Source organism: Pseudopipra pipra, chromosome 4 (genome assembly GCF_036250125.1).
Source record: "Pseudopipra pipra isolate bDixPip1 chromosome 4, bDixPip1.hap1, whole genome shotgun sequence".
NCBI lineage: Eukaryota > Metazoa > Chordata > Aves > Passeriformes > Pipridae > Pseudopipra > Pseudopipra pipra.
Genome location: NC_087552.1, coordinates 74,211,305 through 74,235,153, shown reverse-complemented (window position 1 = coordinate 74,235,153; position 23,849 = coordinate 74,211,305). Strand labels below are relative to the sequence as shown.

The 23,849-nt window shown below is 46.0% G+C and overlaps 1 protein-coding gene across 2 annotated transcripts in view; it reads right to left on the bottom strand.

The window, feature by feature from the left end:
• Positions 1–23,849, bottom strand: part of ATRN (attractin) — a 163,548-nt gene that overhangs the window by 38,189 nt on the left and 101,510 nt on the right. For both annotated transcript variants that reach the window (XR_010430335.1, XM_064653595.1), the window contains exon 25: positions 10,304–10,365. Coding sequence is in view for 1 of the 2 variants with exons in the window: in XM_064653595.1 (XP_064509665.1) it covers positions 10,304–10,365 (62 nt within the window). In the remaining variant the exon portion in view is untranslated. The remainder of the gene's footprint in view (positions 1–10,303; positions 10,366–23,849) is intronic.

The window sequence follows — 23,849 nt, the reverse complement described above, 5'->3', positions numbered from 1 at the left end:
CCAGAGGGACTGGATTTTGCAGTAAAAATCCAATGCTCCCCTGTTAACTCAAAAGCACCTTTAGGTGCTATTTTGTTAAAGAACCACAGAATGCCTCGAGTTTGGAGGGATCCACGAGGATCAGCAGGTGCAGCTCCCTGCTCCTCCCAGGGACGTGCATTATCCAGGATTGGGGATCTGAGACCTTCAGCTTTCCCTTTCTTTCAGCGCTGTCCACACCCCCTGGAAAGAGTATTTCTCTCCAGGCCCAGCTGACATTTGGATTGGATGGATTTTCACTCATCCCACACTTGAATGATGGACTGGAAAAATGTTGGAGTGTGTTTGTCTTGGGACTCACAGAATCATGGAATGGTTTGGGTTGGAAAGGTCCTTAAAGACCATCTCATTCCACCCCCTGCCATGGGCAGGGACACCTTCCACTAGCCCAGGTTGCTCCAAACTCCATCCAACCCAGCCTTGAACACATCCAGGGATAGAGAGTTAAATTCCCATTAGCTTCCCACAGCCACCACACTTCATGGCTTTGTGAAGTTTTTGTTTTCTTCTTTTAAGGTCTCTTTTCCTTCAGGAAACCCAAATGCTCCCTGAAGAGCAAAAAACCCAAACTGTATCCCTGCAAACCCAGCCCAGCTCAGACATGAGCTCGATCTTGGCTCTGCTTCGTTTTCAGTAACAATTTAATGTTCTTATACAAATAGAAGGTGGAAATACAAACTTCCAAGGCAGTGGAGGGAAAAGTGTTCCTGGCTCTGGATTTAATTGAACCACAGCAAATAAACACATCCAAAACATCTGCAGGAGTGCCCAGGACAGGTGCCAAAGCCAAGCCCTGCCAGGCAACTGCCTTCACCTCCTGACTCCAGAGAGAAGATTCACCTCAGGATGAAGCATTTCAACTTGAGATTAAACTTCAAGAGAACAGTTTGGGACAAAAATGGGTCCAGTTACCTCTCACTCTACTAAGACCTAACTTCACCTGAAGCATTTAAGTGCAACAATAAAGTCATTTAAGGCTCCATTCTTTGATCTACAAATGCTCTGAACTCATTAAAACCAACTTGAATTTCACATCTCCCCAAGGAAAATCACTATCACCAACCCAGGGGCAAATTCTGCAGAAATTTCTTTTCTTCTGGAATCCAGCAAGAAACCAACTGAAGGAACACCTCTTGTTTAGCTGCAATAATCAGATTTACAGATCATTTGTCACAGCATGAATCCTCCTACTTGTGCTGGAACTTGCTGGGATTTTAGGGAAATAGAAGCCAAATTATTTGCCACAAGGGGGATGGGACAAACCTCTCTCCAAACTCAAATAATTCCTAATATCAGACATAATATTTGTGGCACTAAAGTAAAATTAACTGAAGAACTGCTCATGAGAGAGCTGAGGCGTTCAGCCTGGAGGAGAGAAGGTTCCAGGGAGAGCTTTCAGAACCTACAGGAGCACCAGGAGAGCTGGAGAGGGACTGGGGACAAGGAATGGAGGGACAGGACACAGGGAATGGCTTCCCACTGCCAGAGGGTAGGGTTAGATGGGATATTGGGAAGGAATTGCTGGCTGGGAGGGTGTTGAGGCCCTGTCCCAGGTTGGGCAGAGAAGCTGTGGCTGCCCCTGGATCCCTGGAAGTGTCCAAGGCCAGGTTGGAGCAACCTGGGCTGGTGGAAGGTGTCCCTGCCCATGGCATGGCTTGGAATATATGGTCTTTAAGGTCCCTTCCAAGCCAAACCATTCCATGATTCTGTGAATTTGGTGCTGCTCACTGGCAGCTCCTGTGGCTTGTCCATGTCTGCATCCTCAATACACCTTTATTTGGGGAAAGGAGAGGGAAGTCCCAAGGGCAGAGGAGAAAGGGGGGGGTGTTTCATCAGTCCCATGGAATCCTCTAGGTTGGAAAAGCCCTCTGAGATCACCCAGTCCAACCATTCCCCAGCACTGCCAAGGCCACCACTGCCCCATGTCCCCAAGTGCCACATCCCCACGGTGTCTCCACGTGATTTACTCCCTCAGGGGAAAAAAGCTGGAGTGGAGAACTAAGAGGAACTTTATCCCTACATGAAACCCCCTTTCCAAAATGCAACACCGCCCAAGTCTGGGCGTGCCAGAGCCTTCCAGGGATTTCCCTTTCCTGCCTCCCTTCTGGCACCACAGCCAAGACTTTCTGAGGAAAACACAGAGAGGGGTTAACAATTAAAGACCAATAAAAACTCCTCCTAAAACACCCCCCGCAGTGCCCTGTATTTCACAGGAACAGCACCACACGTCTTTGTACTGTCACAAGGAGGCAGCAAATACCCAAAAAAGCCATAAAACCACTCAGGAAATCCATTTCCCTCCCTGCACTAACACCCCCTGGAAGCACTGGTGGAGAAATAAAAGGCAGTGCCTGCTGCAGTCCATCACCTGCTGGAAGGGCCCCGGGGGTAAAGCCAAGACAAGATCTATCTGTTGGGTTTACTCAGCCTAAACCGTCCTGAAATAAGTTTAAAAGGCCTGATTTGAGCATCAGTAGCTTTAAAGAAGCTTTTTTTCCCCATATTTTCTCTTGGAAAGCAACTGTGTTACGATGGAACCAGAGAAAAAAAACAGCTGCACAGAGCTGGTGTTGGAAAACGATCTGGAGTGAGAGCCTGGTCCACCTCCATCCCCTGCCCTGCCTTCTCCTGAGCAGCCTCAGAGATCCCTCTGCCAGCCATGAAAATCCACCCATTCCCAAATGGCTTTAGACACAAACTTTCCCTGCAGGACTTGCTTTGCCCTCTCCTTCTCTTCCTTTCTCCTCCAAAATTAATGGACTGCCAAGAGCCCCCTTCATCCCCCAAATCCACTGGTCATCCAAGACTTCCCTCTACAGCTCTCCCACCTCAAATGCTTCCAAGGAGACCTGAGAGCCTTTTCCAGGGCCTAAAGGGGCTCCAGGAGAGCTGGAGAGGGACTGGGGACAAGGGATGGAGGGACAGGACACAGGGAATGGCTTCCCACTGACAGAGGGCAGGGTTAGATGGGATATTGGGAAGGAATTGTTGTCTGTGAGGGTGGTGAGGCCCTGGCACAGGTTGCCCAGAGAAGCTGTGGCTGCCCCTGGATCCCTGGAAGTGTCCAAGGCCAGGCTGGATGGGGCTTGGATCAACCTGGGCTAGTGGAAGGTGTCCCTGCCCATGGCAGGGGGCTGAATGAGATGAGCTTCAGTGTCCCTTCCAACCAAATCATTCCATGCTTTTATCAGCTACTGGATTTCCATTTTCCCATGGCCTGTGATGAGTCCAGTTTGAAAACAGTTCAATGTTTCCAACAGAAAAAAAAGGAAATCAGCAAACTCAGGTGTGAAACCAGAGTGGAAGGAAAAAGAGGCATCAAGAGCCACCAAGAGCCACCTCATCCCTTGGAGAGGTTTTCAACCCAAGGAAATCTCAACATGACTCCATTTGGGTCTGGATCAATCTGTTGGGACGGATCCAGAGGAGGCTGATGACTGGATGACCAGAGGGATGGAGCAGCTCTGCCGTGAGGAAAGGCTGAGAGATTGGGATTGTTCGGTCCGGAAAAGAGAAGCTTCAGGGTGACCAAATTGTGGCCTTCCAGTGCCTGAAGGGAGCCCTCAGAAAAGATGGAGAGGGACTATTTCCAAGGGCCTGGAGAGACAGGACAAGGGGGAGTGGCTTCAAACTGCCAGAGGGCAGGGTTAGATGGGATATGAGGAAAAAAGTCTTGGCTGTGAGGGTGGTGAGGCCCTGGCACAGGTTGGGCAGAGAAGCTGTGGCTGCCCCTGGATCCCTGGAAGTGTCCAAGGCCAGGTTGGAGCAACCTGGGCTGGTGGAAGGTGTCCCTGTCCATGGCAGGGGGTGGAACAAGATGGTCTTTAAGGACCTTTCCAACCCAAACTATCCCACAAATCCATGAAATGGAGCTTCCATTGGCTCACACAGTTATAAAAATCCCTTACACAGCATAAATATTGCAGTGCAGGGAAGAGATACATTTACATTTCATGGACAATATCCTATTTGCTAAATGGCTTCATTAAGTCATCCTTAATTATTCATTAAATTATTTAAGTACAATGAATGAGTAATGTAATCATAAATAATCTCCCCTCAATTGGCCTCAACAAATGCATTAAACTTTCCTTGCTGAGCCTTCAGTGCTCCTTATACCACGGGGTTTTCCCACCCTGACACAAAAATCTGCATTTAAACCCCCTGTCTGGTTTTATTCTGGACTTTAATCTCCTTTTCCCAGCAAAGAGGATCTTCTCCCCACTCCAGGTATCCTTAAAGCTCCTCAAACAAGTCCACACTCTCATTTTTAAGGGTCTGGAAAACTCCATCAGTGCTTTGCTGTGATGGATTCTCCACGAGGAGAGGAGAAAAATCCATCTGGTGTATTAAGGCCCAATTATTAAACTCTCCTGCAACGTTTATCAGCATCAGAACTGCCTGTAAAAAATGGCAGCTTTAAACCCCCAAATGTACAGCAGCCTCCCTGCTAATGTGCTTTAACATATCCAGGTCACTTAATAACAATGTCAGAAAGCACTGCCATGATGGCTACAAACACAGCCCAAATTATTTTGATGAACTGGAAGCTGTTTAAGTGCTGTTTACAAGCAAATTTTAATATGCTGGAGAGCTGCAGGACACATTTTAAAGTAGCTGATGCATTAAAACTTGGAATAACTGGAACAACTGCACGTGGTTTGCACGGTTGGGCTTTGCCAAACACCTGCCTGAAGGCCACAGAGAGGGATTAATGACCTTCTGGGCATTAAGAAGGTGGTTCAAGAAGCCACAACCAACTTTGGTTGTGGCAGAGAAGGGCAACTGAGCTGGGGAAGGGTCTGGAGCACAAGTGGTTTAAGCCCAGCTGGAAATGAAGCCCAGCTCAGCCACTTGCTCAACTCTCACTGCGGTGGAACGGGGAGGAGAATCAAAAGCAGGCTGAGATGGAACAGTTTAATAATTGAAAACAGGGTAAAATACAATAATAATGGTAAATGATGATGTTAATAAAAAGGGAAAGAAAACCAGCACCCAAACAAGTGATGGTTGGACTCGATCTCAGAGGGTTTTTCCAACCTTAACAAGTCCATGATTCTGTTCTAGGATTATGGAGGACAAAGGAAAGAGTGCTGAGGACATGGAAAGAAGGGTGTTGTGGATGCTGAACTGTTCTTCATTTTGTTAGGAATAATGTAAAGATATTCCCAAGCTCTTCTTTCCCTCAAAAAAAAAAGGAAGGGACTCAGACTGTATTTTAGGCACATATTTAGTAATGCCACATATTTAGTAATGCCATTTGTGCTGCAGTAAAAAAATTATTTAATAAGCACCAGGAGCAAATAAACTATCTGCAGCATAACTCCAGATCTGAATTATTGCAACAGGCCATTCCCACTTATTGAAAACACTGGGAAAATACTTACAGCTGGGAAAAACAATATACAGCACATAAAATCATCTGCCTGAGTCCTGTATGGAAGAAATACTGCTCCTGGTGAAGTTTTTTCTGAGGAAAAAGCCCATTTATTGGCATCAAATTACACCATTTGATATTCAGATCTTTCATAGAGGCACGTGAGGTTTGATGGGATCTGATGGGACAGGAGAGAGTCACTGCTGGATCATGGAATTATGGAATGGTTTGGGCTGGAAGGGACTTTAAAACCCATCTAATTCCACCCCCTGCCATGGGCAGGGACACCTTCCACTAGCCCAGGTTGCTCCAAGCCCCATCCAACCTGGCCTTGGACACTTCCAGGGATCCAGGGGCAGCCACAGCTTCTCTGGGAAGAAGGAGGGAATTTATGGTCTTCCAAACAGCAATATGTGTTCAGAAGACCACAAATATTTTCACATCTTCTGTATGTAAAGGTGAGAAATACCAACTATAGGGGGGTGTGGGGGCAGACACCGATTTTTTGGAAGACAAGGGGGCACAAATAGGAATAAAAACGTTGACCAGGAATTGCCAAAACAGCTCAAACCAGGCTGAAACTCAACTGCACAATGTGCAAATTATGAGGAGCACAGAGGAGGAAACAAAGGCCAGTTTGCTTGCAATTCATTAGCTTTGCAAAGGTTACCAATGGCTGGAACATCATTTCTCCTGCGGCCCCAATTAGAAGGGAATATTAACGACCCCAGAACGGCACCGTCCTGCCCAACCTTTATCCACTGACATTTTCTTAGCTTCAAATATAATGTGGGACAAAATAAAGGGAACCAAAGCCTGGCTTGGTCCTGAATTCCAGCTCCAGAAGGTGCTCCCAGAGTCCAACAGCAGCTAAATGAGGCACAACCCTGTGCCCACAGGAGGCAGCCCCTAAATGAAATGGAAATCAAATCCTGCATCCTGGTGCTGTTGGAATGCAGGGCCAGGTTCCTGCTTTTCCACACTGTGTGCCTCACAGGCAGCCCAGCCAGTGCCTGGGATACCCCATGAACCCAGCAGTGCTGGAGTTTGGCAATCCTTGCCCGCTGGAAGGACTGGCTTGACCTAAATCATCCCAAATGTCAGCAATGAAACCGAAAATCCCAACCTCCCGTTTGCCTCTGGGGTTCTCCAGGCAGCTCAGCAGCACAGCAGGGTCAAGATGGGGTCACAACCAGCTGGAGAAGATGGAAATGTGCCACAAGATGCCCAGCTCAGAAAGATTTCACTACTTCACAGAATCACAGGATGGTTTGGGTTGGAAGGACTATAAAGCCCATCGAGTTCCAACCCCCTGCCACAGGCAGGGACACCTTCCACTCGCCCAGGTTGCTCCAAGCCCCGTCCAACCTGGCCTTGGACATTTCCAGGGATCCAGGGGCAGCCACAGCTTCTCTGGGTGACCTCTGCCAGGGCCTCCCCACCCTCACAGCCAGGAATTCCTTCCATATATCCAACCTACATTCCCCCTCTCTCAGTCTGAAGCCGCTCCCCCTTCTCCTGTCACTGCAGTTCCTGAGGAACAGTCCCTCTCCAGCTTCAGACTCTGGAAGGTGCTATGAGGTCTCCATAGAACCTTCTCCTCTCCAGGCTAACATTCCCAACTCTCCCAGCCTGTCTCCATAGGGAAGATGTTCCACCCCCCCTTATCAACTTTGTGGCCTCCTCTGGACTTGCTCCAACATTTCCATGTCCTTGGGGCCACCAGAAACCACTCCAGGAACCATCGAATCCCAGAATGGTTTGGGTTGGAGGGAACCTTCAAGATCATCTCATTCCATCCCCTGCCATGGGCAGGGACATCTTCCACTATCCCAGGTTGCTCCAAGCCCACTCCAAGTCTCCTTGGCCTTGGACACTTCCAGGGATGGGGCAGCCACAGCTTCTCTGGGCAACTCCTGCATTCCCTGGAGAACAGCAAACCGAAACAACACCCTCGAATGTGCCAACAGAAAGTCCCTCTAAACACCCATTTTCCAGAACAACATCTCTTTCTGTGTCCATTACACAGAACTGATACACATCCCAGGTTTTGGGTTTGCTGCTGGAGTCACCAACTCTTCTCACAAAGCATTTTTCTTGCCTCTGCTTCGCAAGCAAATTCCCAGCCAAGTCTCTCTCGTTAACAGCACAGGGGGCTCTCAGATATTACTTATTTATGCTCTGCCTTGGATCCAACTGTAATTATGAAATGTGCCCCAGAGCATTAAAAACACAAACGTTTCAATAGTTTCCCCCCCAACCCAGCGAGATGAATCCCACTGTTCCAGCACCGGTTAATTAGGGAGTTACAGGGACTGGAAAATAAAGCACTGGGAGAGCAGCTCAGGAGCAGTTAAAGAATGGAGAATGTTTAATGCATTATAAAATGCTTAATTGGAAAACACTAATAAATTGTCTTCTCCCAAATCCACACGGTCTTAATCCTCTGCCTTGTTAGGAGGTTAAATAATATCATAACATTTGTTCTCAAGGAGATCCAGTGATGGAGGGAGGGAAAACTCTTCAACCTGCCCAACTTTTGGACATGTATTTTCAATATATATTCAGCTGTATGTGCTCACTGAGATACATAATGTCCTCATCCCCTGCTTCAGACTAGGATTGGACTCATGGAATGATTTAGGTTGGAAGGGACCTTAAAGTCCATCCAGTTCCACCCCCTGCCATGGGCAGGGACACCTTCCACTATTCCAGGTTGCTCTAACCTGGCTTTGAACACTTCCAGGGATGGAGTAACCTGGGCTAGTGGAAGGTGTCCCTGCCCATGGTAGGAGGTGGAATGAGATGGTCTTTAAGGACCTTTCCAACCCAAACCATTCCATGATTCTGTGAGTCCCAAGACAAACACATGGAAAAATTTTTCTAGTCCATCATTCAAGTGTGGGATGAGTGAAAATCCATCTAATCCAAATGTCAGCTGGGCTTGGAGAGAAATACTCTTTCCAGGGGGTGTGGACAGTGCTGAAAGAAAGGGAAAGCTGAAGGTCTCAGATCCCCAATCCTGGATAATGCACGTCCCTGGGAGGAGCAGGGAGCTGCACCTGCTGATCCTCGTGGATCCCTCCAAACTCAAGGCATTCTGTGCTTCTTTAACAGAACAGCACCTAAAGGTGCTTTTGAGTTAACAGGGGAGCATTGGATTTTTACTGCAAAATCCAGTCCCTCTGGAAAAGGGCAATAAAAGAGTCATTACAATGCTTGTCTGAAGGATTTGTGTTTGCAGAAAAAGGGTCAGGCTGTTCCAGAGCACTAATGTCAGGTCTGGATATTTAGAGGAAACGTGGAGGAAGTGATTTGGGATGAGAGAGGCCAAACAAACCTCTCTGAGATCCTGCTTAACTTTATAAAGAAGCAGGCACTGTAGGAGTCTTTAGGAGCTGTGGAGATGTTCTAGTGCTGAAGTCAGGGAATCATGGAATGGTTTGGGTTGGGAAGGACCTTAAAGCCCATTTAGTTCAACCTCCCTGCCATGGAACACCTTCCACTAGACCAAGTTGCTCCAGCCTGGCCTTGAACACTTCCAGGGATCCAGGAGCAGCTTCTCTGGGATTCTCTTCCAATAATGGATCTGGAGGAATCTCTCCTGTGGAGGAGTTCAAACCCTCAGCTGGATCTGGGTCTGTTCAGAACTAAAGGGCAGTTTTAATTGCAGACTGATTTTATGGCACTAAAAAGGAACTAAAGAACCAACTGCTTCCCTATTTTCCTTATAGTCAATAATCCTGATTGTTGATTATAATTGATTATGATCTCCTCATAACTAATTATGCTGCCACAAAGATTTTTTAGGGAAGATGACTGTGCTGAATTGAGCAAAACAAACACCCAGTGTGTGTGCCAGGAGTAACCACTCACTGCTTACAAACAGCAGGAAGGTGCTGGCTCCAACCTGCTGTTCCCAGGGACTGCACTAAAGCAGATTCCACTCTCTGGAAGCTCCATATGAAAAAAAAAACCTAAAAAAAAATGATATAAACCTCTTGTGTGAAGGACCCATCTGGAGCTCCTTGCTTTAATTAAATTTAGCATGAAATCTGAAGTGAGGGATTATTCCCACTGCTCATTTTACACCAGGCATAACAATCCCTATTCAGGAACAGGTTGTAAGACCTGGAGTGGTGTTCACTCCATGGATATCCCTCCTGAAGGGCTCCTCATCCATCAGGGGTTGGTTTACACTCCTGGAGGATTAACAGCTCCCAAAACAGAGCTGACACGTTGGGTTGGAGGCCTTGAAAAGAGGACCTGCTGTGCTTTGGGAGGCACTGTCAGGGCTGGAGGTTTTGGAGGATGGAAAACAAATATTGAAATGGCTCCTGTTGGTTCCAGCTCCAACGGAATCCTCAGGGCACTTCCCACCCAGACAGGAACTTCAAGCAGTGCCTGAAGGACAGAAGGATTTGGCTCCTTTTGTGCTGTAACAGGTGTTTGTGTTTAACTTGACATATTTACGGGGTCGGTTTGAAATCCAAAGGCGGTACCGAAAGAGGAGGAATTTACTCCAGGATAACTCCCTGCAAAATCCACATCCTTAATTCCTGGTGGGTGTGGGACAAGGTGTGAATCTCTGCAGCACATCACACATCAGCTCTTCCATGGGGGAAGTCACACAGTGTTTTCCAAATCATTTGAAAAGGAACTTCTCCCCTTCCAAAAGCCTCTCCCAGCCCCAAAATACCCTTTCCATGCACACCCAGGACAAAGATTAATTTCCTTCTCCTATTTCCTAATCAAATACTTCAAATAAAGCAGATATTCCCATTTTTTTTAGGCTGTGCTGCAGCAGGATGCTTAAGGTAAAAACCAAACCGAACACTGAAAATCAAAACCCAAAGAAACATTTTAAGTGCCTTAAATGAAAAGTACCTGAAAAATGTCACAAAGAACTGCACCAGGTCCATAAAGTTGCTGTGCTGTGAGAATGCAATCTGCAAGAGAAAAGCAAATGTCCTCTGTTACTCACTGAAAAGAAAACTCCTATTTCAAGATGTTAAAAAGGATAAAATTTTACAATAAAATGTATCTTCGGTTAAGTCAATTCACCTTTTTTTTTTTTTTTGAACGGTTTTTGAAAAAGAACTGAAATATTCTGAGGGAAAAAGGAAAACAAATTATAAATTCACATTGTTTTGAAAACATATATCCCCAAGATGAAGTTGGACAAGCAACATTCTCCCAACAATGTTCCAAGGAAAATTCTCTGGAGAAAACATCAGTTTGAAAAATTAGGAGGCGGAGCTGCGAATAATCTTAATTAAAAGCGAAAACCTTTAATTACTGCTCCGAAAATTCAACATTTACACTTCCAGCAACATTCCAGAGAGCCAAAAAAACCTCCCTTGGCTAAGGAACTTACACCCAGAGCTGCACAGAGGCACGAGACACAGAAGAGAATGGCCACCGTGAACACGGCGATGGCATTCATCCTTCCCCGAGCTCCCCCGGCACGGGGCAGGGAAAAACCCGGAATATTCGGGAGGAAAACCAGAGGGGAAGAGGCAAACAGGAAACTGGGAGGTGGTTGGAGGCAAAGGGGAAAGATTAGGGAGCCTGGGGAAGGATAACAAAGCGGAGGGAAAGGCAGCTTGGCAATATTCGGGAGCAGAAGTTCTTTCCAGGTACCTCCTATTTCCTCTGACTATCAATCTCCCCCCAGGCCAGGATATTTAACTCTTTGGGGAAGTAGCAGCATTTATTTCGGGGATTCAAGGGAAATCTGCACCCACAGAAGCTTTTCAGGGAGATTAAATTCACTTCCAGCCTCACTTGTTGGTTTTTTAAATCGATAAACGGCATTTCTGGCACCGTGAACACGAACACAAATCCCTCCTCCCAGCAACAGCCACATCCCAAAAATCAGGAATATACACAAAATGAGCCAATGCTTGGATTTCTGTCACTCTGGAGCACTTTTTATGGTCATATTCACTTTAAATATCGATTGTAACTTGGTAGGGAAGCTGCCCCAAAGAGGTTTTTTTTAATTAAATATATTGAAATACTCCGAAGTTGAAAATTCCCTTGCAGGGCACAACCACTGTGGGGCTGGAAAGTGAACTCCAAACCTGCACACCAGATGCTCTGACCTCAATATTCCTGCCTCCAGAAGACAAGAAAACACAGTTTCTCACTGATTTTTTTTCTTTTATAATGTTCTTCCCAATGCTTTCCTGATTATAAAAAGACACTGAGTGTTATTTCACTTTTCAGTTAAAAAAAAATCAGTGCATGGCCAGTGGTTTAATCTGTGCACACATAACTCCTCTGGAATTGTCTTTAAGGCAAAGATTGTCCTCACTAAAATATCACAGCCCAAAATACAAAGCCAGGATAAAAATAATAACTCTTGTTGTTATTTCTGTGAAGAGCCAGGATGCAAAAGATGCATCTCGAAATAAAGCCCTTTTTTGTGCAGCAACAGCTTAAGTTTAAAAATCCTTTTGGAGAGATGGAAAATGAAAAGGACAAAGGACTCATCAACGGGCCAGTTCTCTGTGGATGATCAGCAGGACCAAGGTGGAAATCAAAACTTGCTCCCATAAGAAGAAGAAACAAGTATTTGTTAATTTTAAAATTGAAGAAATTCTATGAAAAATTAATGAGACTGTTACCAGAGAAGGGCTTGTCATGTTTTTGGATGATATAATTGCAGGGAACAAAGAAAACAAAACAGAAAACAACAACAACAACAAAAAAAATAAAATAAAAAACAAGCAAAAACAAAACAAACAAAAAAAGTAAAACCACAAAAACCCACAAACTAAACCAACCAATCAAAAAGCACAAAAAAAACCAGAAAAAAAATGATAAAAACACCTCACAAAAAAAAGGGAAAAAAAGAGAAAAAAGGGGGAAAAAAAGATGAAAAGGGAGAGAAGACTAAAATAAAAAAAGGAAAAAAGAAAAAAAAAGAAGAAAGAAAAAAGAAGAAAGAAAAAAGAAAAAAGAAAAAAGAAAAAAGAAAAAGAAAAAAGAAAAAGGAAAAAAGAAAAAAGGGAAAAGGGAAAAAAAGAAAGACAAAAAGGGAAAAAGGGAAAAAAGGAAAAAGAAGGAAAAAAGGAAATGAAAGAAAAAGAAGGAAGAAAGGAAATAAAAAGGGTGGAAAAGGAAAAAAGGGAAAAAGGGAAAAAAGGGAGAAAAAAGACAAAAGAAGGGAAAAAAGGGAAAAAAACAGAAAAAAGGAAAAAAGAGGAAAAAGAGGAAAAAAGGGGGGAAGGGGGAAAGGGGAAAAAAGAGAAAAAAAGAAAAAAGGGAAAAAGGGAAAAAAGAAAAAAGGCAAAAAAAAGGGGGAAAAGGGATGAAGGGAAAAAAGGGGAAAAAAAGAGGAAAGAAGGGGGAAAAGGAAAAAAACGAGAAAAGGACAATAAAGTAAAAAAGGGGGGAAAAAGGAAAAAAGGGGGAAAGAGGAAAAAAGGGGAAAAAAAGGAAAAAGGGAGGAAAGAAAAAAAAAAAAAGGAAAATTCAGTTTATTTCACCCCAAGCCCCACAAATGCTTTCCCATGGTTGTTTTCCCTGCTTGTTGGAATTCTCCTCCTGCAAAGCCCAGCTGAGCTCTGGGCCTCACACACAGCTTAAAATGAAAGCCCAGCTTTGATTAAAATTAAAGGGAATTTCCCCAATTCCCTTCTCCCAGGCTGGAAATGCCATCAGAGCTGCCCAATGTGTGTCCAGGGCAATTTGGGCTCATCACTGTTCATGCTTTGTTTGCTCAGAGCCTCATGGAATGTGCTCCCAGGACTTCATTCATCCAGTTCCAGTCAAAGCTGGGTTGGAAATGGCTCTTGTTGGTCCTGGATCCAGGGAAAACTTGGCAGCAATTCCTTAGCAGGGAGGGATTTTTAATTAAGTTTCAATGATGGGAAAAGATTCGTTTCTCCCCCCTCAAAAAACCTCTGATTTTGTCCCAGAGGATGAGGCAGAGGAACTGCAGGGAAGCTCCGTGTGGCTCCTACTGGGAATGAGGAGAAACTTCTCCAGGAATGGGGCAGAAGCTCAGCTCAGCTGCCGAGTCAAATCACCACTTCCACGACAAAGAATCCCAAAATTACTGGGCTTGGAAAAGCCCTCTGAGATCATCCAGTCCAACCATCCCCCAGCACTGCCAAGGCCACCACTGACCCCTGTCCCCAAGTGCCACATCCACAGGGATTTGAAATCCCTCCAGGGATGGGGACTCCATCCCTGCCCTGGGCAGCTGTGCCAGGGCTGGACAAACCTTTCCAGGACGGAATTTTCCCAATATCCAACCTAAACCTCCACCTGGGCTCACATTCAGCCACCACCAACCAGCACCCTCCAGCTCCTTTTCCAGCTTTCCAGCCACTATTCCCAAGCCACACACATCTTTCAAGGATATTTTATATTTTTAGGAATAACAGAGCACGCTTAAGTAGTTAAATCAGATAATTAATTATGTTAATCCCAAAGAATATTACAAAGCTCGTGTTTATCTGATCTGAATAAATACCTGGGAAAGCACAGCCCCCCCTATCCTGCTTTTTCACCATTTGAAGGACCAAAACAATCCACCTGCTTTTCCAGATGAACAGGAATAGCTCTGTGGACTGATAAAAATTCATAATTAAGAGCTTTACTTTTTTTTTTAATCATTTGATTAACACAAAATACGAAGCCAGGAAGCAAATCTGGCCACCCCTGACCGGCCAAAAACATCCCCAGAATCGCCCTGGGTTGGAAATCAGGGCTCACACATTGCAAAGGAGTTCATGGCAAATGACTTGGCCCCAAAATATTTGGAGGAAAGGAAAAGTCATTTGAACCCAAGCGATGTTGCAGCGACAGTTGGTGTTTTAAATCCAAATAACTCCAGCCTGTGACTGACAGAAATTTCTGACCAACAAACTGGGATGATTCCATACCAGGACGTGCTTTCCATTCAGTTTGTGCTTCAAGAGGAAAGAAAATTGAGATTAAACTTCAAGAGAACAGTTTGGGACAAAAATGGGTCCAGTTACCTCTCAGTCCTAAGTTCACCTGAAGCATTTAAGTGCAACAATAAAGTCATTTAAGGCACCATTCTTTGATCTACAAATGCTCTGAACTCATTAAAACCAACTTGAATTTCACATCTCCCCAAGGAAAATCACTATCACCAACCCAGGGGCAAATTCTGCAGAAATTTCTTTTCTTCTGGAATCCAGCAAGAAACCAACTGAAGCAACACCTCTGGTTTAGCTGCAATAATCAGATTTACAGATCATTTGTCACAGCATGAATCCTCCTACTTGTGCTGGAACTTGCTGGGATTTTAGGGAAATAGAAGCCAAATTATTTGCCACAAGGGGGATGGGACAAACCTCTCTCCAAACTCAAATAATTCCTAATATCAGACGTAATATTTGTGGCACTAATGTAAAATTAACTGAAGAACTGCTAATGAGAGAGCTGGGGTGTTCAGCCTGGAGGAGAGAAGGTTCCAGGGAGAGCTTTCAGAACCTCCAGGAGCACCAGGAGAGCTGGAGAGGGACTTGGGATAAGGGATGGAGGGACAGGACACAGGGAATGGCTTCCCACTGCCAGAGGGCAGGGATAGATGGGATATTGGGAAGGAATTGCTGGCTGGGAGGGTGGGGAGGCCCTGGCCCAGGTTGCCCAGAGAAGCTGTGGCTGCCCCTGGATCCCTGGAAGTGTCCAAGGCCATGTTGGAGCAACCTGGGCTAGTAGAAGGTGTCCCTGCCCATGGAATGAGATGGTTTTTAAGGTCCCTTCCAAGCCAAACCATTCCATGATTCTGTGATAAACAGAAGAATGTTGCAAGTACGGCTATTTCACAGCATATTTTGGGACATTTTGGGTCTCTGAAGGCTTGAGAAAACACGATCAACCACAGAAAATATCGTCTCTCTGACTCCTCTCTCCCTGCTGACAATTCAGGATTATTTACAGGCCTGATTTCTGCCTTTCTTCGCTCCCGCACAAAGCGACTCAATTCACACCACTGCTGCCTTTCCTTTCATCCCTGCTCTGTCTCAGGGATGAGAGGAAGGGAAATTGGAAAGGATATTTTGCACAGGACACACTCCTAGAACAGAACTGTAAAAGAGAGAAAAATAAGAGTCTAATTAACTTCAGAAAGCAGAGAAGTCCAAGGGAGAAGGCGCAACATGAAAAGGGCTCCTGGAGCTTGAGGCTTGCTGTGAATTCAGGAGATATCAAAGGTCCTACTGCTCCAGCCATTACCCCCACCTGGCAGGGGGCAGAATGCAACAGCACTCATGTTTTCAAAGTCTGCAGGACCACACAGCCCTGCAAACCGTGGAAATTTAGGGATTTCAGGCTGCTTTTGGCTTTTCATTTCAAGCCGGCCCCGGCGCCAAAGTTAACGAGCAAAAAGCAGCAGGTAAGAGGGGAAGGCTGGGAGCTCCACAGGCTGCCAGAGAGAGAAAGCTAAGAGCCAAACAAACTGCAGGTGCCATTTCTGCACATCTTCCTCTGTTCCTTCCTCGGAACTGCACTGTCTTGTCTCTTTTTTTGCTGTGGTTAGAGGCAAGGATTCAACCTGACCTTGGAGAAGACACACAACACTGACAGGGCGCCGTGGCCTGAATGCTGAGTGTGCCTGTGCTGCTGTCACAGGACCTGCTGCAAAACAAAGGGGCTCTAAGTATTCCTGAGTGATGCCAAAGTCATCAAAATATTCATTTTGCCCTCTAGGATAGAGAGGTGGTGGGGGGGGGGGAAATGGCTCTTCTGCTCAAGAGAAACATCATTCCTTGTTCCAATTCTCCTTTAAACACAAACACAAGGTGCTCTAGTGAAACAAAATCCAAAATCCATGTTGAGCTTGGTGCTCTGCACTCCAGAGCACCAGGAAGTCAATTCCAACAGCCTCAGAGGGGAGGTTTTAGGGAAAAACAGGTCAACACAGCAATCCAGCTGCACCACCTGAAGGTTCTGCCACATGATGCCGCTTCACATGTTCTGTGAACGTCGTTAATGAGCCAAGGAAGTCATTAAGGCAGCAGAGAGCAAGGCAAAAAGCTCTTCATTCAAAATTCCAGCCCTTTAAAAGCTGGGATTTTGGAGCTGACCCTGCTCCCTGAGGGATGAGTAAACCCCGAGATGATCCTTTTTGGGCAGGCGGCTCTCAAATCATCTCAGCGACGTCAGCTGCCAGGAACACTCTCCAAAGTGGAAGATCTGTTCACCTCTGCAGATGATTTATGGGATTCAGACACAGATTAAGATCCAAATCCAGAGGTATATTCCTATCATCCCCTAACACTCAAGGGGAAGCTCATCTGTCATCCAGCTGGCCTGTGTAGTGTTTAGAAAATGATTTACCTGCTCAGTTCCACAACAGGACCTTCAACCCCTGAGGCACAAAAAGATATTTATTTGCAGACCCCTCCATTCAGGTGGTTCAAATTCCCACAGTGAAGCCTTCCCTTGGTGTCATGGATGCACTAAAAGCTCATTCATTGCTTAAACAGGGGTAAAACCTATTGCCAATCAGCCCTAGGACATCTCACCTGCCTCCAGCTGCTGCTCCAGAATTCCAGAATGGTTTGGGTTGGAAGGCACCTTAAAGACCATCCCTGCCATGGGCAGGGACACCTTTTACTAGACCAGGTTGCTCCAAGCCCCATCCAACAGCTTTGGGGTGGATCCACAGCCCATCACAATGCACAGGCAGGACATTTCCTTTCAGGGGCATCACAGACCTATTTTAAATCAACAGCAAAAAACTACACCCAAATTTGTAGGTCAGCAAGAAAATTGAAGCTGCCTTGACTTCTGTAAGTCTCCACAGGCTGCAAGAACAACCTGATCCGCAGGGAAAGGTTCTCTAGGCAGGGAAGTTAAACCTCAGGTTCGAGAGAAGGGTCTTAAGGGAATTAATTATAACTTGGAAAATCTCTGACACACAACAGGAGCTGGGAGATCCCAGAGAGTTTGTGATACACCTCATGCTGTGTGTGGGCACCAGAAGCACTGGAAGGTGTTGGAAAATCTCCCTGGAGCCTCCTCCTCTCCAGGGGAACCCCCCCAGCTCTCCCAGCCTGTCCCCAGAGCAGAGGGGCTCCAGCCCTCGGAGCATCTCCAGGGCCTCCTCTGGACCAAATTCACTGAACAATTCCCCCATCAAATCCATCTCTCCTCAACTCACACAGACCCCGGTGCAGCTGAAGAGTCTCCCGTGCTCAGATTCACACCCTCCAAGGTGTCAATACAAAATCTCCCCCTCGGAGTTGATTTTCACACCCAACCCCTCCGAGCTGTGTGAGGGATCGGAGAGATTCACGACCCACTCCTCACCTGCTGCCACATCACCTGAGCCACTGAGCTCTACGGCCCAGCCACTTGCTACTGCACAAACATAAAACCTGCCTCGCTCCTGAACCTCCACCAGGGTGAAAAAATCGATTTATATTCCAACACTGCCTTTCTGCAGCAGCCACAAATTGTCACTTGCCAGCTAATTGGCTGCAGGCAGCAGTTGGCTCAGAAATGCCAATTATCCGTGTTTCGTCTCCCCACGTGAACTCTGGGATGGTTTTGTGGAGTGAACATGGGCAGGGCTGTCCCTAAATTAAAAGTAGAGCTCAAGACGTGGCCCCAAATTTCACTGAATCCCAGGAATTATCCCACAAATCTGACACAGGGGAAGTGCTTGCTCAATAAACAGCCAGGGGGTGAAGAGTGGTGCTCGTCTGAATTTTAAAGTGCACCAGGAAATAACGTGCTGGGAAGTGCCATAATGGGAACAGCAAACTCAGATCAGCCCCTGCACAGCTCCATGTTACAGTGACACCCAACCAAAGGCCACGGGAAAGATGAGGCAGGGCCAGAAAAATTTGATTTCTTTGGAATTCTCGGAGAATCCTCAGTGAATTATTTGAACTCAGTTCTTCTTTTGGGCCCCTCAGACAGGAGGGACATGGAGGGGCTGGAGCGTGTGCAGGGAAGGGAACGGAGCTGGGAAGGGGCTGGAGCAGCAGGAGCAGCTGAGGGAGCTGGGGGGGGCTCAGCCTGGAGAAAAGGAGGCTCAGGAGGGACCTTCTGGCTCTGCAACCCCCTGACAGGAGGGGGGAGCCAGGATGGGTCGGGCTCTGCTCCCAGGGAACAAAGGACAGGAGGAGAGGGAACAGCCTCCAGCTGCACCAGAAAAGGTTTAGTTTGGATACTGGGGAAAATTCCTTCCTGGAAAGGGCTGTCCAACACTGGCACAGCTGCCCAGGGCAGTGGTGGAGTCCCCATCCCTGGAGGGATTTCAAATCCCTGTGGATGTGGCACTTGGGGACAGGGGGCAGTGGTGGCCTTGGTTGATGCCTGGGCTGGATGATCTCAGAGGGCTTTTCCAACCTCAACAATTCCATTATCCTCTGACTGCAGCAGTTGTTCTGGAGGCAAGGCAGCTTTGAGATACTTGGAAAAAAATGGTTAAAAAACAAAGACCCTGAAAGCTGAGACAGAGAGTGAGTCCCCAGCAGGAAAACACTCCAGTCCTCCCAGTCCCAAATCCTCAAGCACCTCCCTCAGTCCCAGCTGCTGCGCTGGGGATGCATTTGGGAAGGATCCCATTGCATTTGGGTTTGGAAGGATCCCATTCCCTGGCTCTGTGCCCAGCAGAGCCCTGCCACCATCTGTGTGCAGGCTCAGCGACGTCCGGCACCGGCCCAACTATTCCTGGAGACTTCCAGCGTGGAAAAAAATTCAAAAACTCCAGCACACAACAGCTCAAACCCTCACTCAGACCCCTCAAAGTCCAGCAAAAATGAGCTTTACGGTCATGACAATAAAAGGAATAAAAGTTGTTTTCCTAAAGAGCTGGGAAAGTGGGTACTCAAGGGGGAGTCAGGGAGAAAAAGAAGGAGAAAGCAGCTAAAGGCATATTTGCCCTTTTTTTTTTATTTTTTTTTTAGGCTGCAAAATAGCTGACAGATGGAAATGGGCAAAACCTTCTGTCTTGCATCATTTCTGACCAGACAAAACAGTGGAATAAATGCAAGACAGAGCTCAGAGTTTCTCTGGTATTAATGGGGAAAACAAGCTCTGCCTCCTCCTCTAAGGAAGCTGTGAATTCTAAGGATCACATGGGGGGATTTGTCATGTTTATCAACCTGGAGCACAACAGGTTTGCAACGTGCCACGTGCAGAAGTTTCCACAGAAATCCTAAGGATTTTTCATCCTTAATTCAAATAAAGAAGTAAAATAATTGCATATATATATTTTTATATATAATATATAGAATCACAGAATGGTTTGGTTTGGAAGGGACCTTCAAGATTGTCTAGTTCCAACCACAAACTAAATATGTATTTATATAAATAACCAAACAAAAAATACCTTTGAATGGCAACTTTCTCACACTGTTACCCAACCCTGAAGCCACAAGTTTGTCTCAAACCTGGTGTCACATCACGACAGGAAGGGGCAGTAAAAAAAAAGAAAAAATCAACCAAATTTCCTTTCAGCAAATTATCCAAAATCAGTTTTAAAGAGCCATGAAGTCAGAAATCAGAGGGCTGGGCTATTTTTATTCATCAAGGGTTTATTTGTTGAGAGCTTTGGCTATGGCTTGGTGTTCAAGAAATCTTAATGTGAAAAATAACTGTGCTGGGTGGGGAAAAATGAACCACCTCTCTTGTATTGGCATTAAAAAGCCCAGGTGGTCACTGGCTGTCACTAAAGGATTTCTAGAACAGGTCGTTCACCATTTTGTCCTGAAGGATCTCCCAGTAAAATACTGAAATGACAAATTTATTTCAACCCTCACAGTCAAAATATTCATGGAATCTACTGATACTTTGGGTCCAGGGGTGGGAAGGAGGATGGTGCTGGTCTGGCAGGCAAGACAGGACTGTTTAAAGAAATAACTACACGTGACACTCACAATTAAGGACAAATACATTAAAAATAATCAAGGGGGGGGACACAACAAAAAAACTAATTATCCCAGAAATTTACTGTTATCCAGGGCTGTGACAGTCCCACACTGCCCTGACCCCAACACTGCTGGGAGCAACATCTGCCAATACAGTAAAAAAACCTCAAATCTTAATAATACAAAGTCAGGAAAGCGAATGAGAGAAAAGGCAGCTTTTAGGACATTCCAGGAATGTTTTTTCCCCCCAAATCAGCCCTGCAGAGCCAGCTGAGAGCTTTTGGTGCAGTGCTGGAGGCTCTGTCTCCGTGTCTGGGAGCTGAAGAAGCCACAGGCTTTTGGATTTGTCACCCTCTGTTAGTCCTGGATCTGTTTTTCCCTCGTGGTTTCAGCCAGGCTGGATCTACTGTCACATTCGAGCCTGTGGCTTCTTTGATTTTATTGCCAACACACTTTTCTCCTCTTCATTAACTCTGCTCACTGTGCTTTGACTCTTTAAATAAGCTTTTGCACAAAGAAATGCATCTCATTCTTTGGTGGCCATAAAAGCTCCCCTGCAATGGCTCACAGGGCTCGTTTTATGAAATATATTTGAATTTCAGGTTTACATTCCCATTCCATGGTGGGTTCTGGTGTTTCCAGGAGTTATTCAGCACAGCAACTCCAAGCAACCAGCCCTTGCCTCACCCAGGAGAAATTAATGCCTAATTTGGACTTTGCTTCCATAGAAAATTAATTCTGCATTTTTTTTTAGTTATTATGTTTTTCCAGCCCTGCATTTTAAACAGGGGGAGGAAAAAAAAAAAATCAGCTTCCTTAAAAGTAAAGGCAATCCATACATATCTTACTGTCAGAGCTGGAAAAAACACATCCTAAGAAATCCTGGTGGTATTATTAAATCTGGATCTCGGGCTGGATCTCTGCTCTCCTGGAACTTTTTCCTTATTTATGCAGCTAAAGTTTTGCAGCAGCCACACGAACAGACTTCCAATGTTGTATGAAAATATTTCAATAAACCTCACAAAGGGTATGTGAGTCAGCACAGTTCATTCATCCCCAGAAATTCCTCAAGCTGGGGATGTAAAACCCCAAGGTTTCAATGGTTGCCCCTGGCAGGGCCTAAAGGGGCTCCAGGAGAGCTGGAAAGGGACTTGGGATAAGGGATGGAGGGACAGCACACAGGGAATGGTTTCCCAGTGCCAGAGGGCAGGGTTAGATGGGATATTGGGAAGGGATTCCTGGCTGGGAGGGTGGGGAGGCCCTGGCACAGGTTGCCCAGAGAAGCTGTGGCTGCCCCTGGATCCCTGGAAGTGTCCAAGGCCAGGTTGGAGCAACCTGGGCTAGTGGAAGGTGTCCCTGCCCATGGCAGGGGGGTGGAATGAGATGATCCTTCATCTCCCTTCCAACCCAAATCATTCCATGATAAAAATCCCCCCCCTCCCAGCACAACACCCAGGGAAAGTTTGGTGTGAGCAGTTTTTTGGGGGTTTCTGAAGCCACGACCTCCAGTCAAAGGGACTGAGGCTGCACCACACCCAGGCAAGGGTTTAAGTGCCTTGGAGAGAAACCCTCCTTTCTGAGCATTTAAGAACCTGCTAAACAAATATATTACTTAATCTGAGAGGGAACAACTTCTAAAAGGAGAAATTTGTCAATGGCTGGTGCCAAAATCGAGGCGGCGGGAGCAGATAAAACACAAGCAGCTGTTTCATGTTTTAAAGGCCCATTTAACCAGGGTGGTTTAAATCTTCCCATCCCCACCCCCACCCCAGCAGAAGATGTCAGTTTGGCTGCTCTGAAAAAAAAAAAAATCAGCCCATAATTGCATGTCTCCAAAAGTAATTACATTCAACAGCAGATTTCATCAGATTAACAAATTGATTTACGTCCCGTCGTCGGGTTTCTGAGGCGAACCCCTCACACAGCAAGAGAGAGAGAGAGGGGCAGGGAGAGCTCTGCTCAGAAAGCACCTGCTGAAGAGCTGGAGAAAGGCAAGGGACATCATTAGCAAACAACTCTGGCATTGTGGTGCTTCCAGAAGCAAGAGAAGAAGGAACATTTTTGGAAAAGGAGGGTCCCAGCGAGCTGAGGGCGATTTTATCTCTGCACCTCCATCTCGGCCTCGTTAAAGATGCACGAGGCACAGGGAGGACCTGGCAGGATCAGCCCCCTCAGGATGATTTCAAGCCTCCATGATTATTTTATCAAAGCAATCACCACCTATCTGAATGTGTTTTATTCTCTTTGGCCGACAACAAAGACGCTTTTTCTCTGCCTTTACCCTCCCCGAGAGCTCTCGTTCCATGAGCCTCCAATTAGAGAATGGTATTAATTTAGGGAAAGGTTGGAAACCTCCATGGGGATATTTATGCCCTGTATCAAACACCAAATGCCTCCTCCAGAGAGGAATCAGGGAATTAAGAGCCAGTTCAGGCCCTGCTTTTTAACTGGGGGATGGTTCCTTGGCTCCATCTTATTCCGGGAATTATCAAAACCTTGCAAACCTCAAAAGGGAACCCCAGAGAGCACCACTGCTGGAAATATTCCTTAAATCACCTTAAACAGGTTGAAAGCCTCAAATCCAAGGAAGCTGGAAGTGTGGGATCAGCCATTCCTCCAGCTCTGTTTTGGGGTAACCATCTCCCTGCCCTGGCAGGAGCTGAGGTACCTCAAAGCTTCCCAAGTGTCATCCATCATTTAGCTCTGCAAGAAAGCAAATGCCTCCTGAACCACATTAAACATGGAATGGCAAGTGAAATTAAAGCTTAACTGAAACTGGTATTAAGATCCTCACTAATGCAGAGCACCTGTTTGAGCTGCCAATAAAAATAGCAAGATGATGGGGAAGAGCATCAGAAGAAGAAATTCAACCCAAAACTGCTTTAATGAAGGAGCTTTCCTTTGAAAAATGAGAATTTGGGAAGGTTTCAGTATCTGCAAGACAGGAGAGTGATGGAATATTAAAGTAAATGATGATAAAGATCAGAGCAAGAGCTTTGTTTGATTGGGAGTCTTCTTAGGAATGTAATTCCTGGCACTTTGGAAGGTACTGGCTACTATTTTCCACTTAAATAGCCACGTTCAGCTAAGAGAGAAAACGAGACCCATTCCTTGGGAGAATCCCAGCCTAGTTAATTCATCCTGGCTCCAAAATCCAGCACCAGCAGCACATGGCTCCTATATATTAACACAGGAAATATCTCCTGGCTTACAGGAAAGACCCATTTCCAACGTTATTCCCAGCTCTGCAAAGCCAAGGAGATGTGAAGGGAATGTGCCCTCTTGCATTCCTAGAGACATTGTCAGCACATCGCTGGAAACCCGGTGGGAAAACTTTCCCAGGTCAAAGGAGGCAATTAGTGCCTGTAACACAATCCCAAGGAAAATCCTTGGGATGCAGAGAGAGGCAGGGAAGCTTTTTGATGCCTGGGAATCAACAGAGCTTTGGCTGTTCCCTCAGAACAGCTCAGGAAAGAAGAAAAGGTCATAAAAAATTGGTAGCCACGGGTTTAATACACAGAGCACTCGGATCCAAGGAAGCGGCAGCTCCGAAAGGATTATTG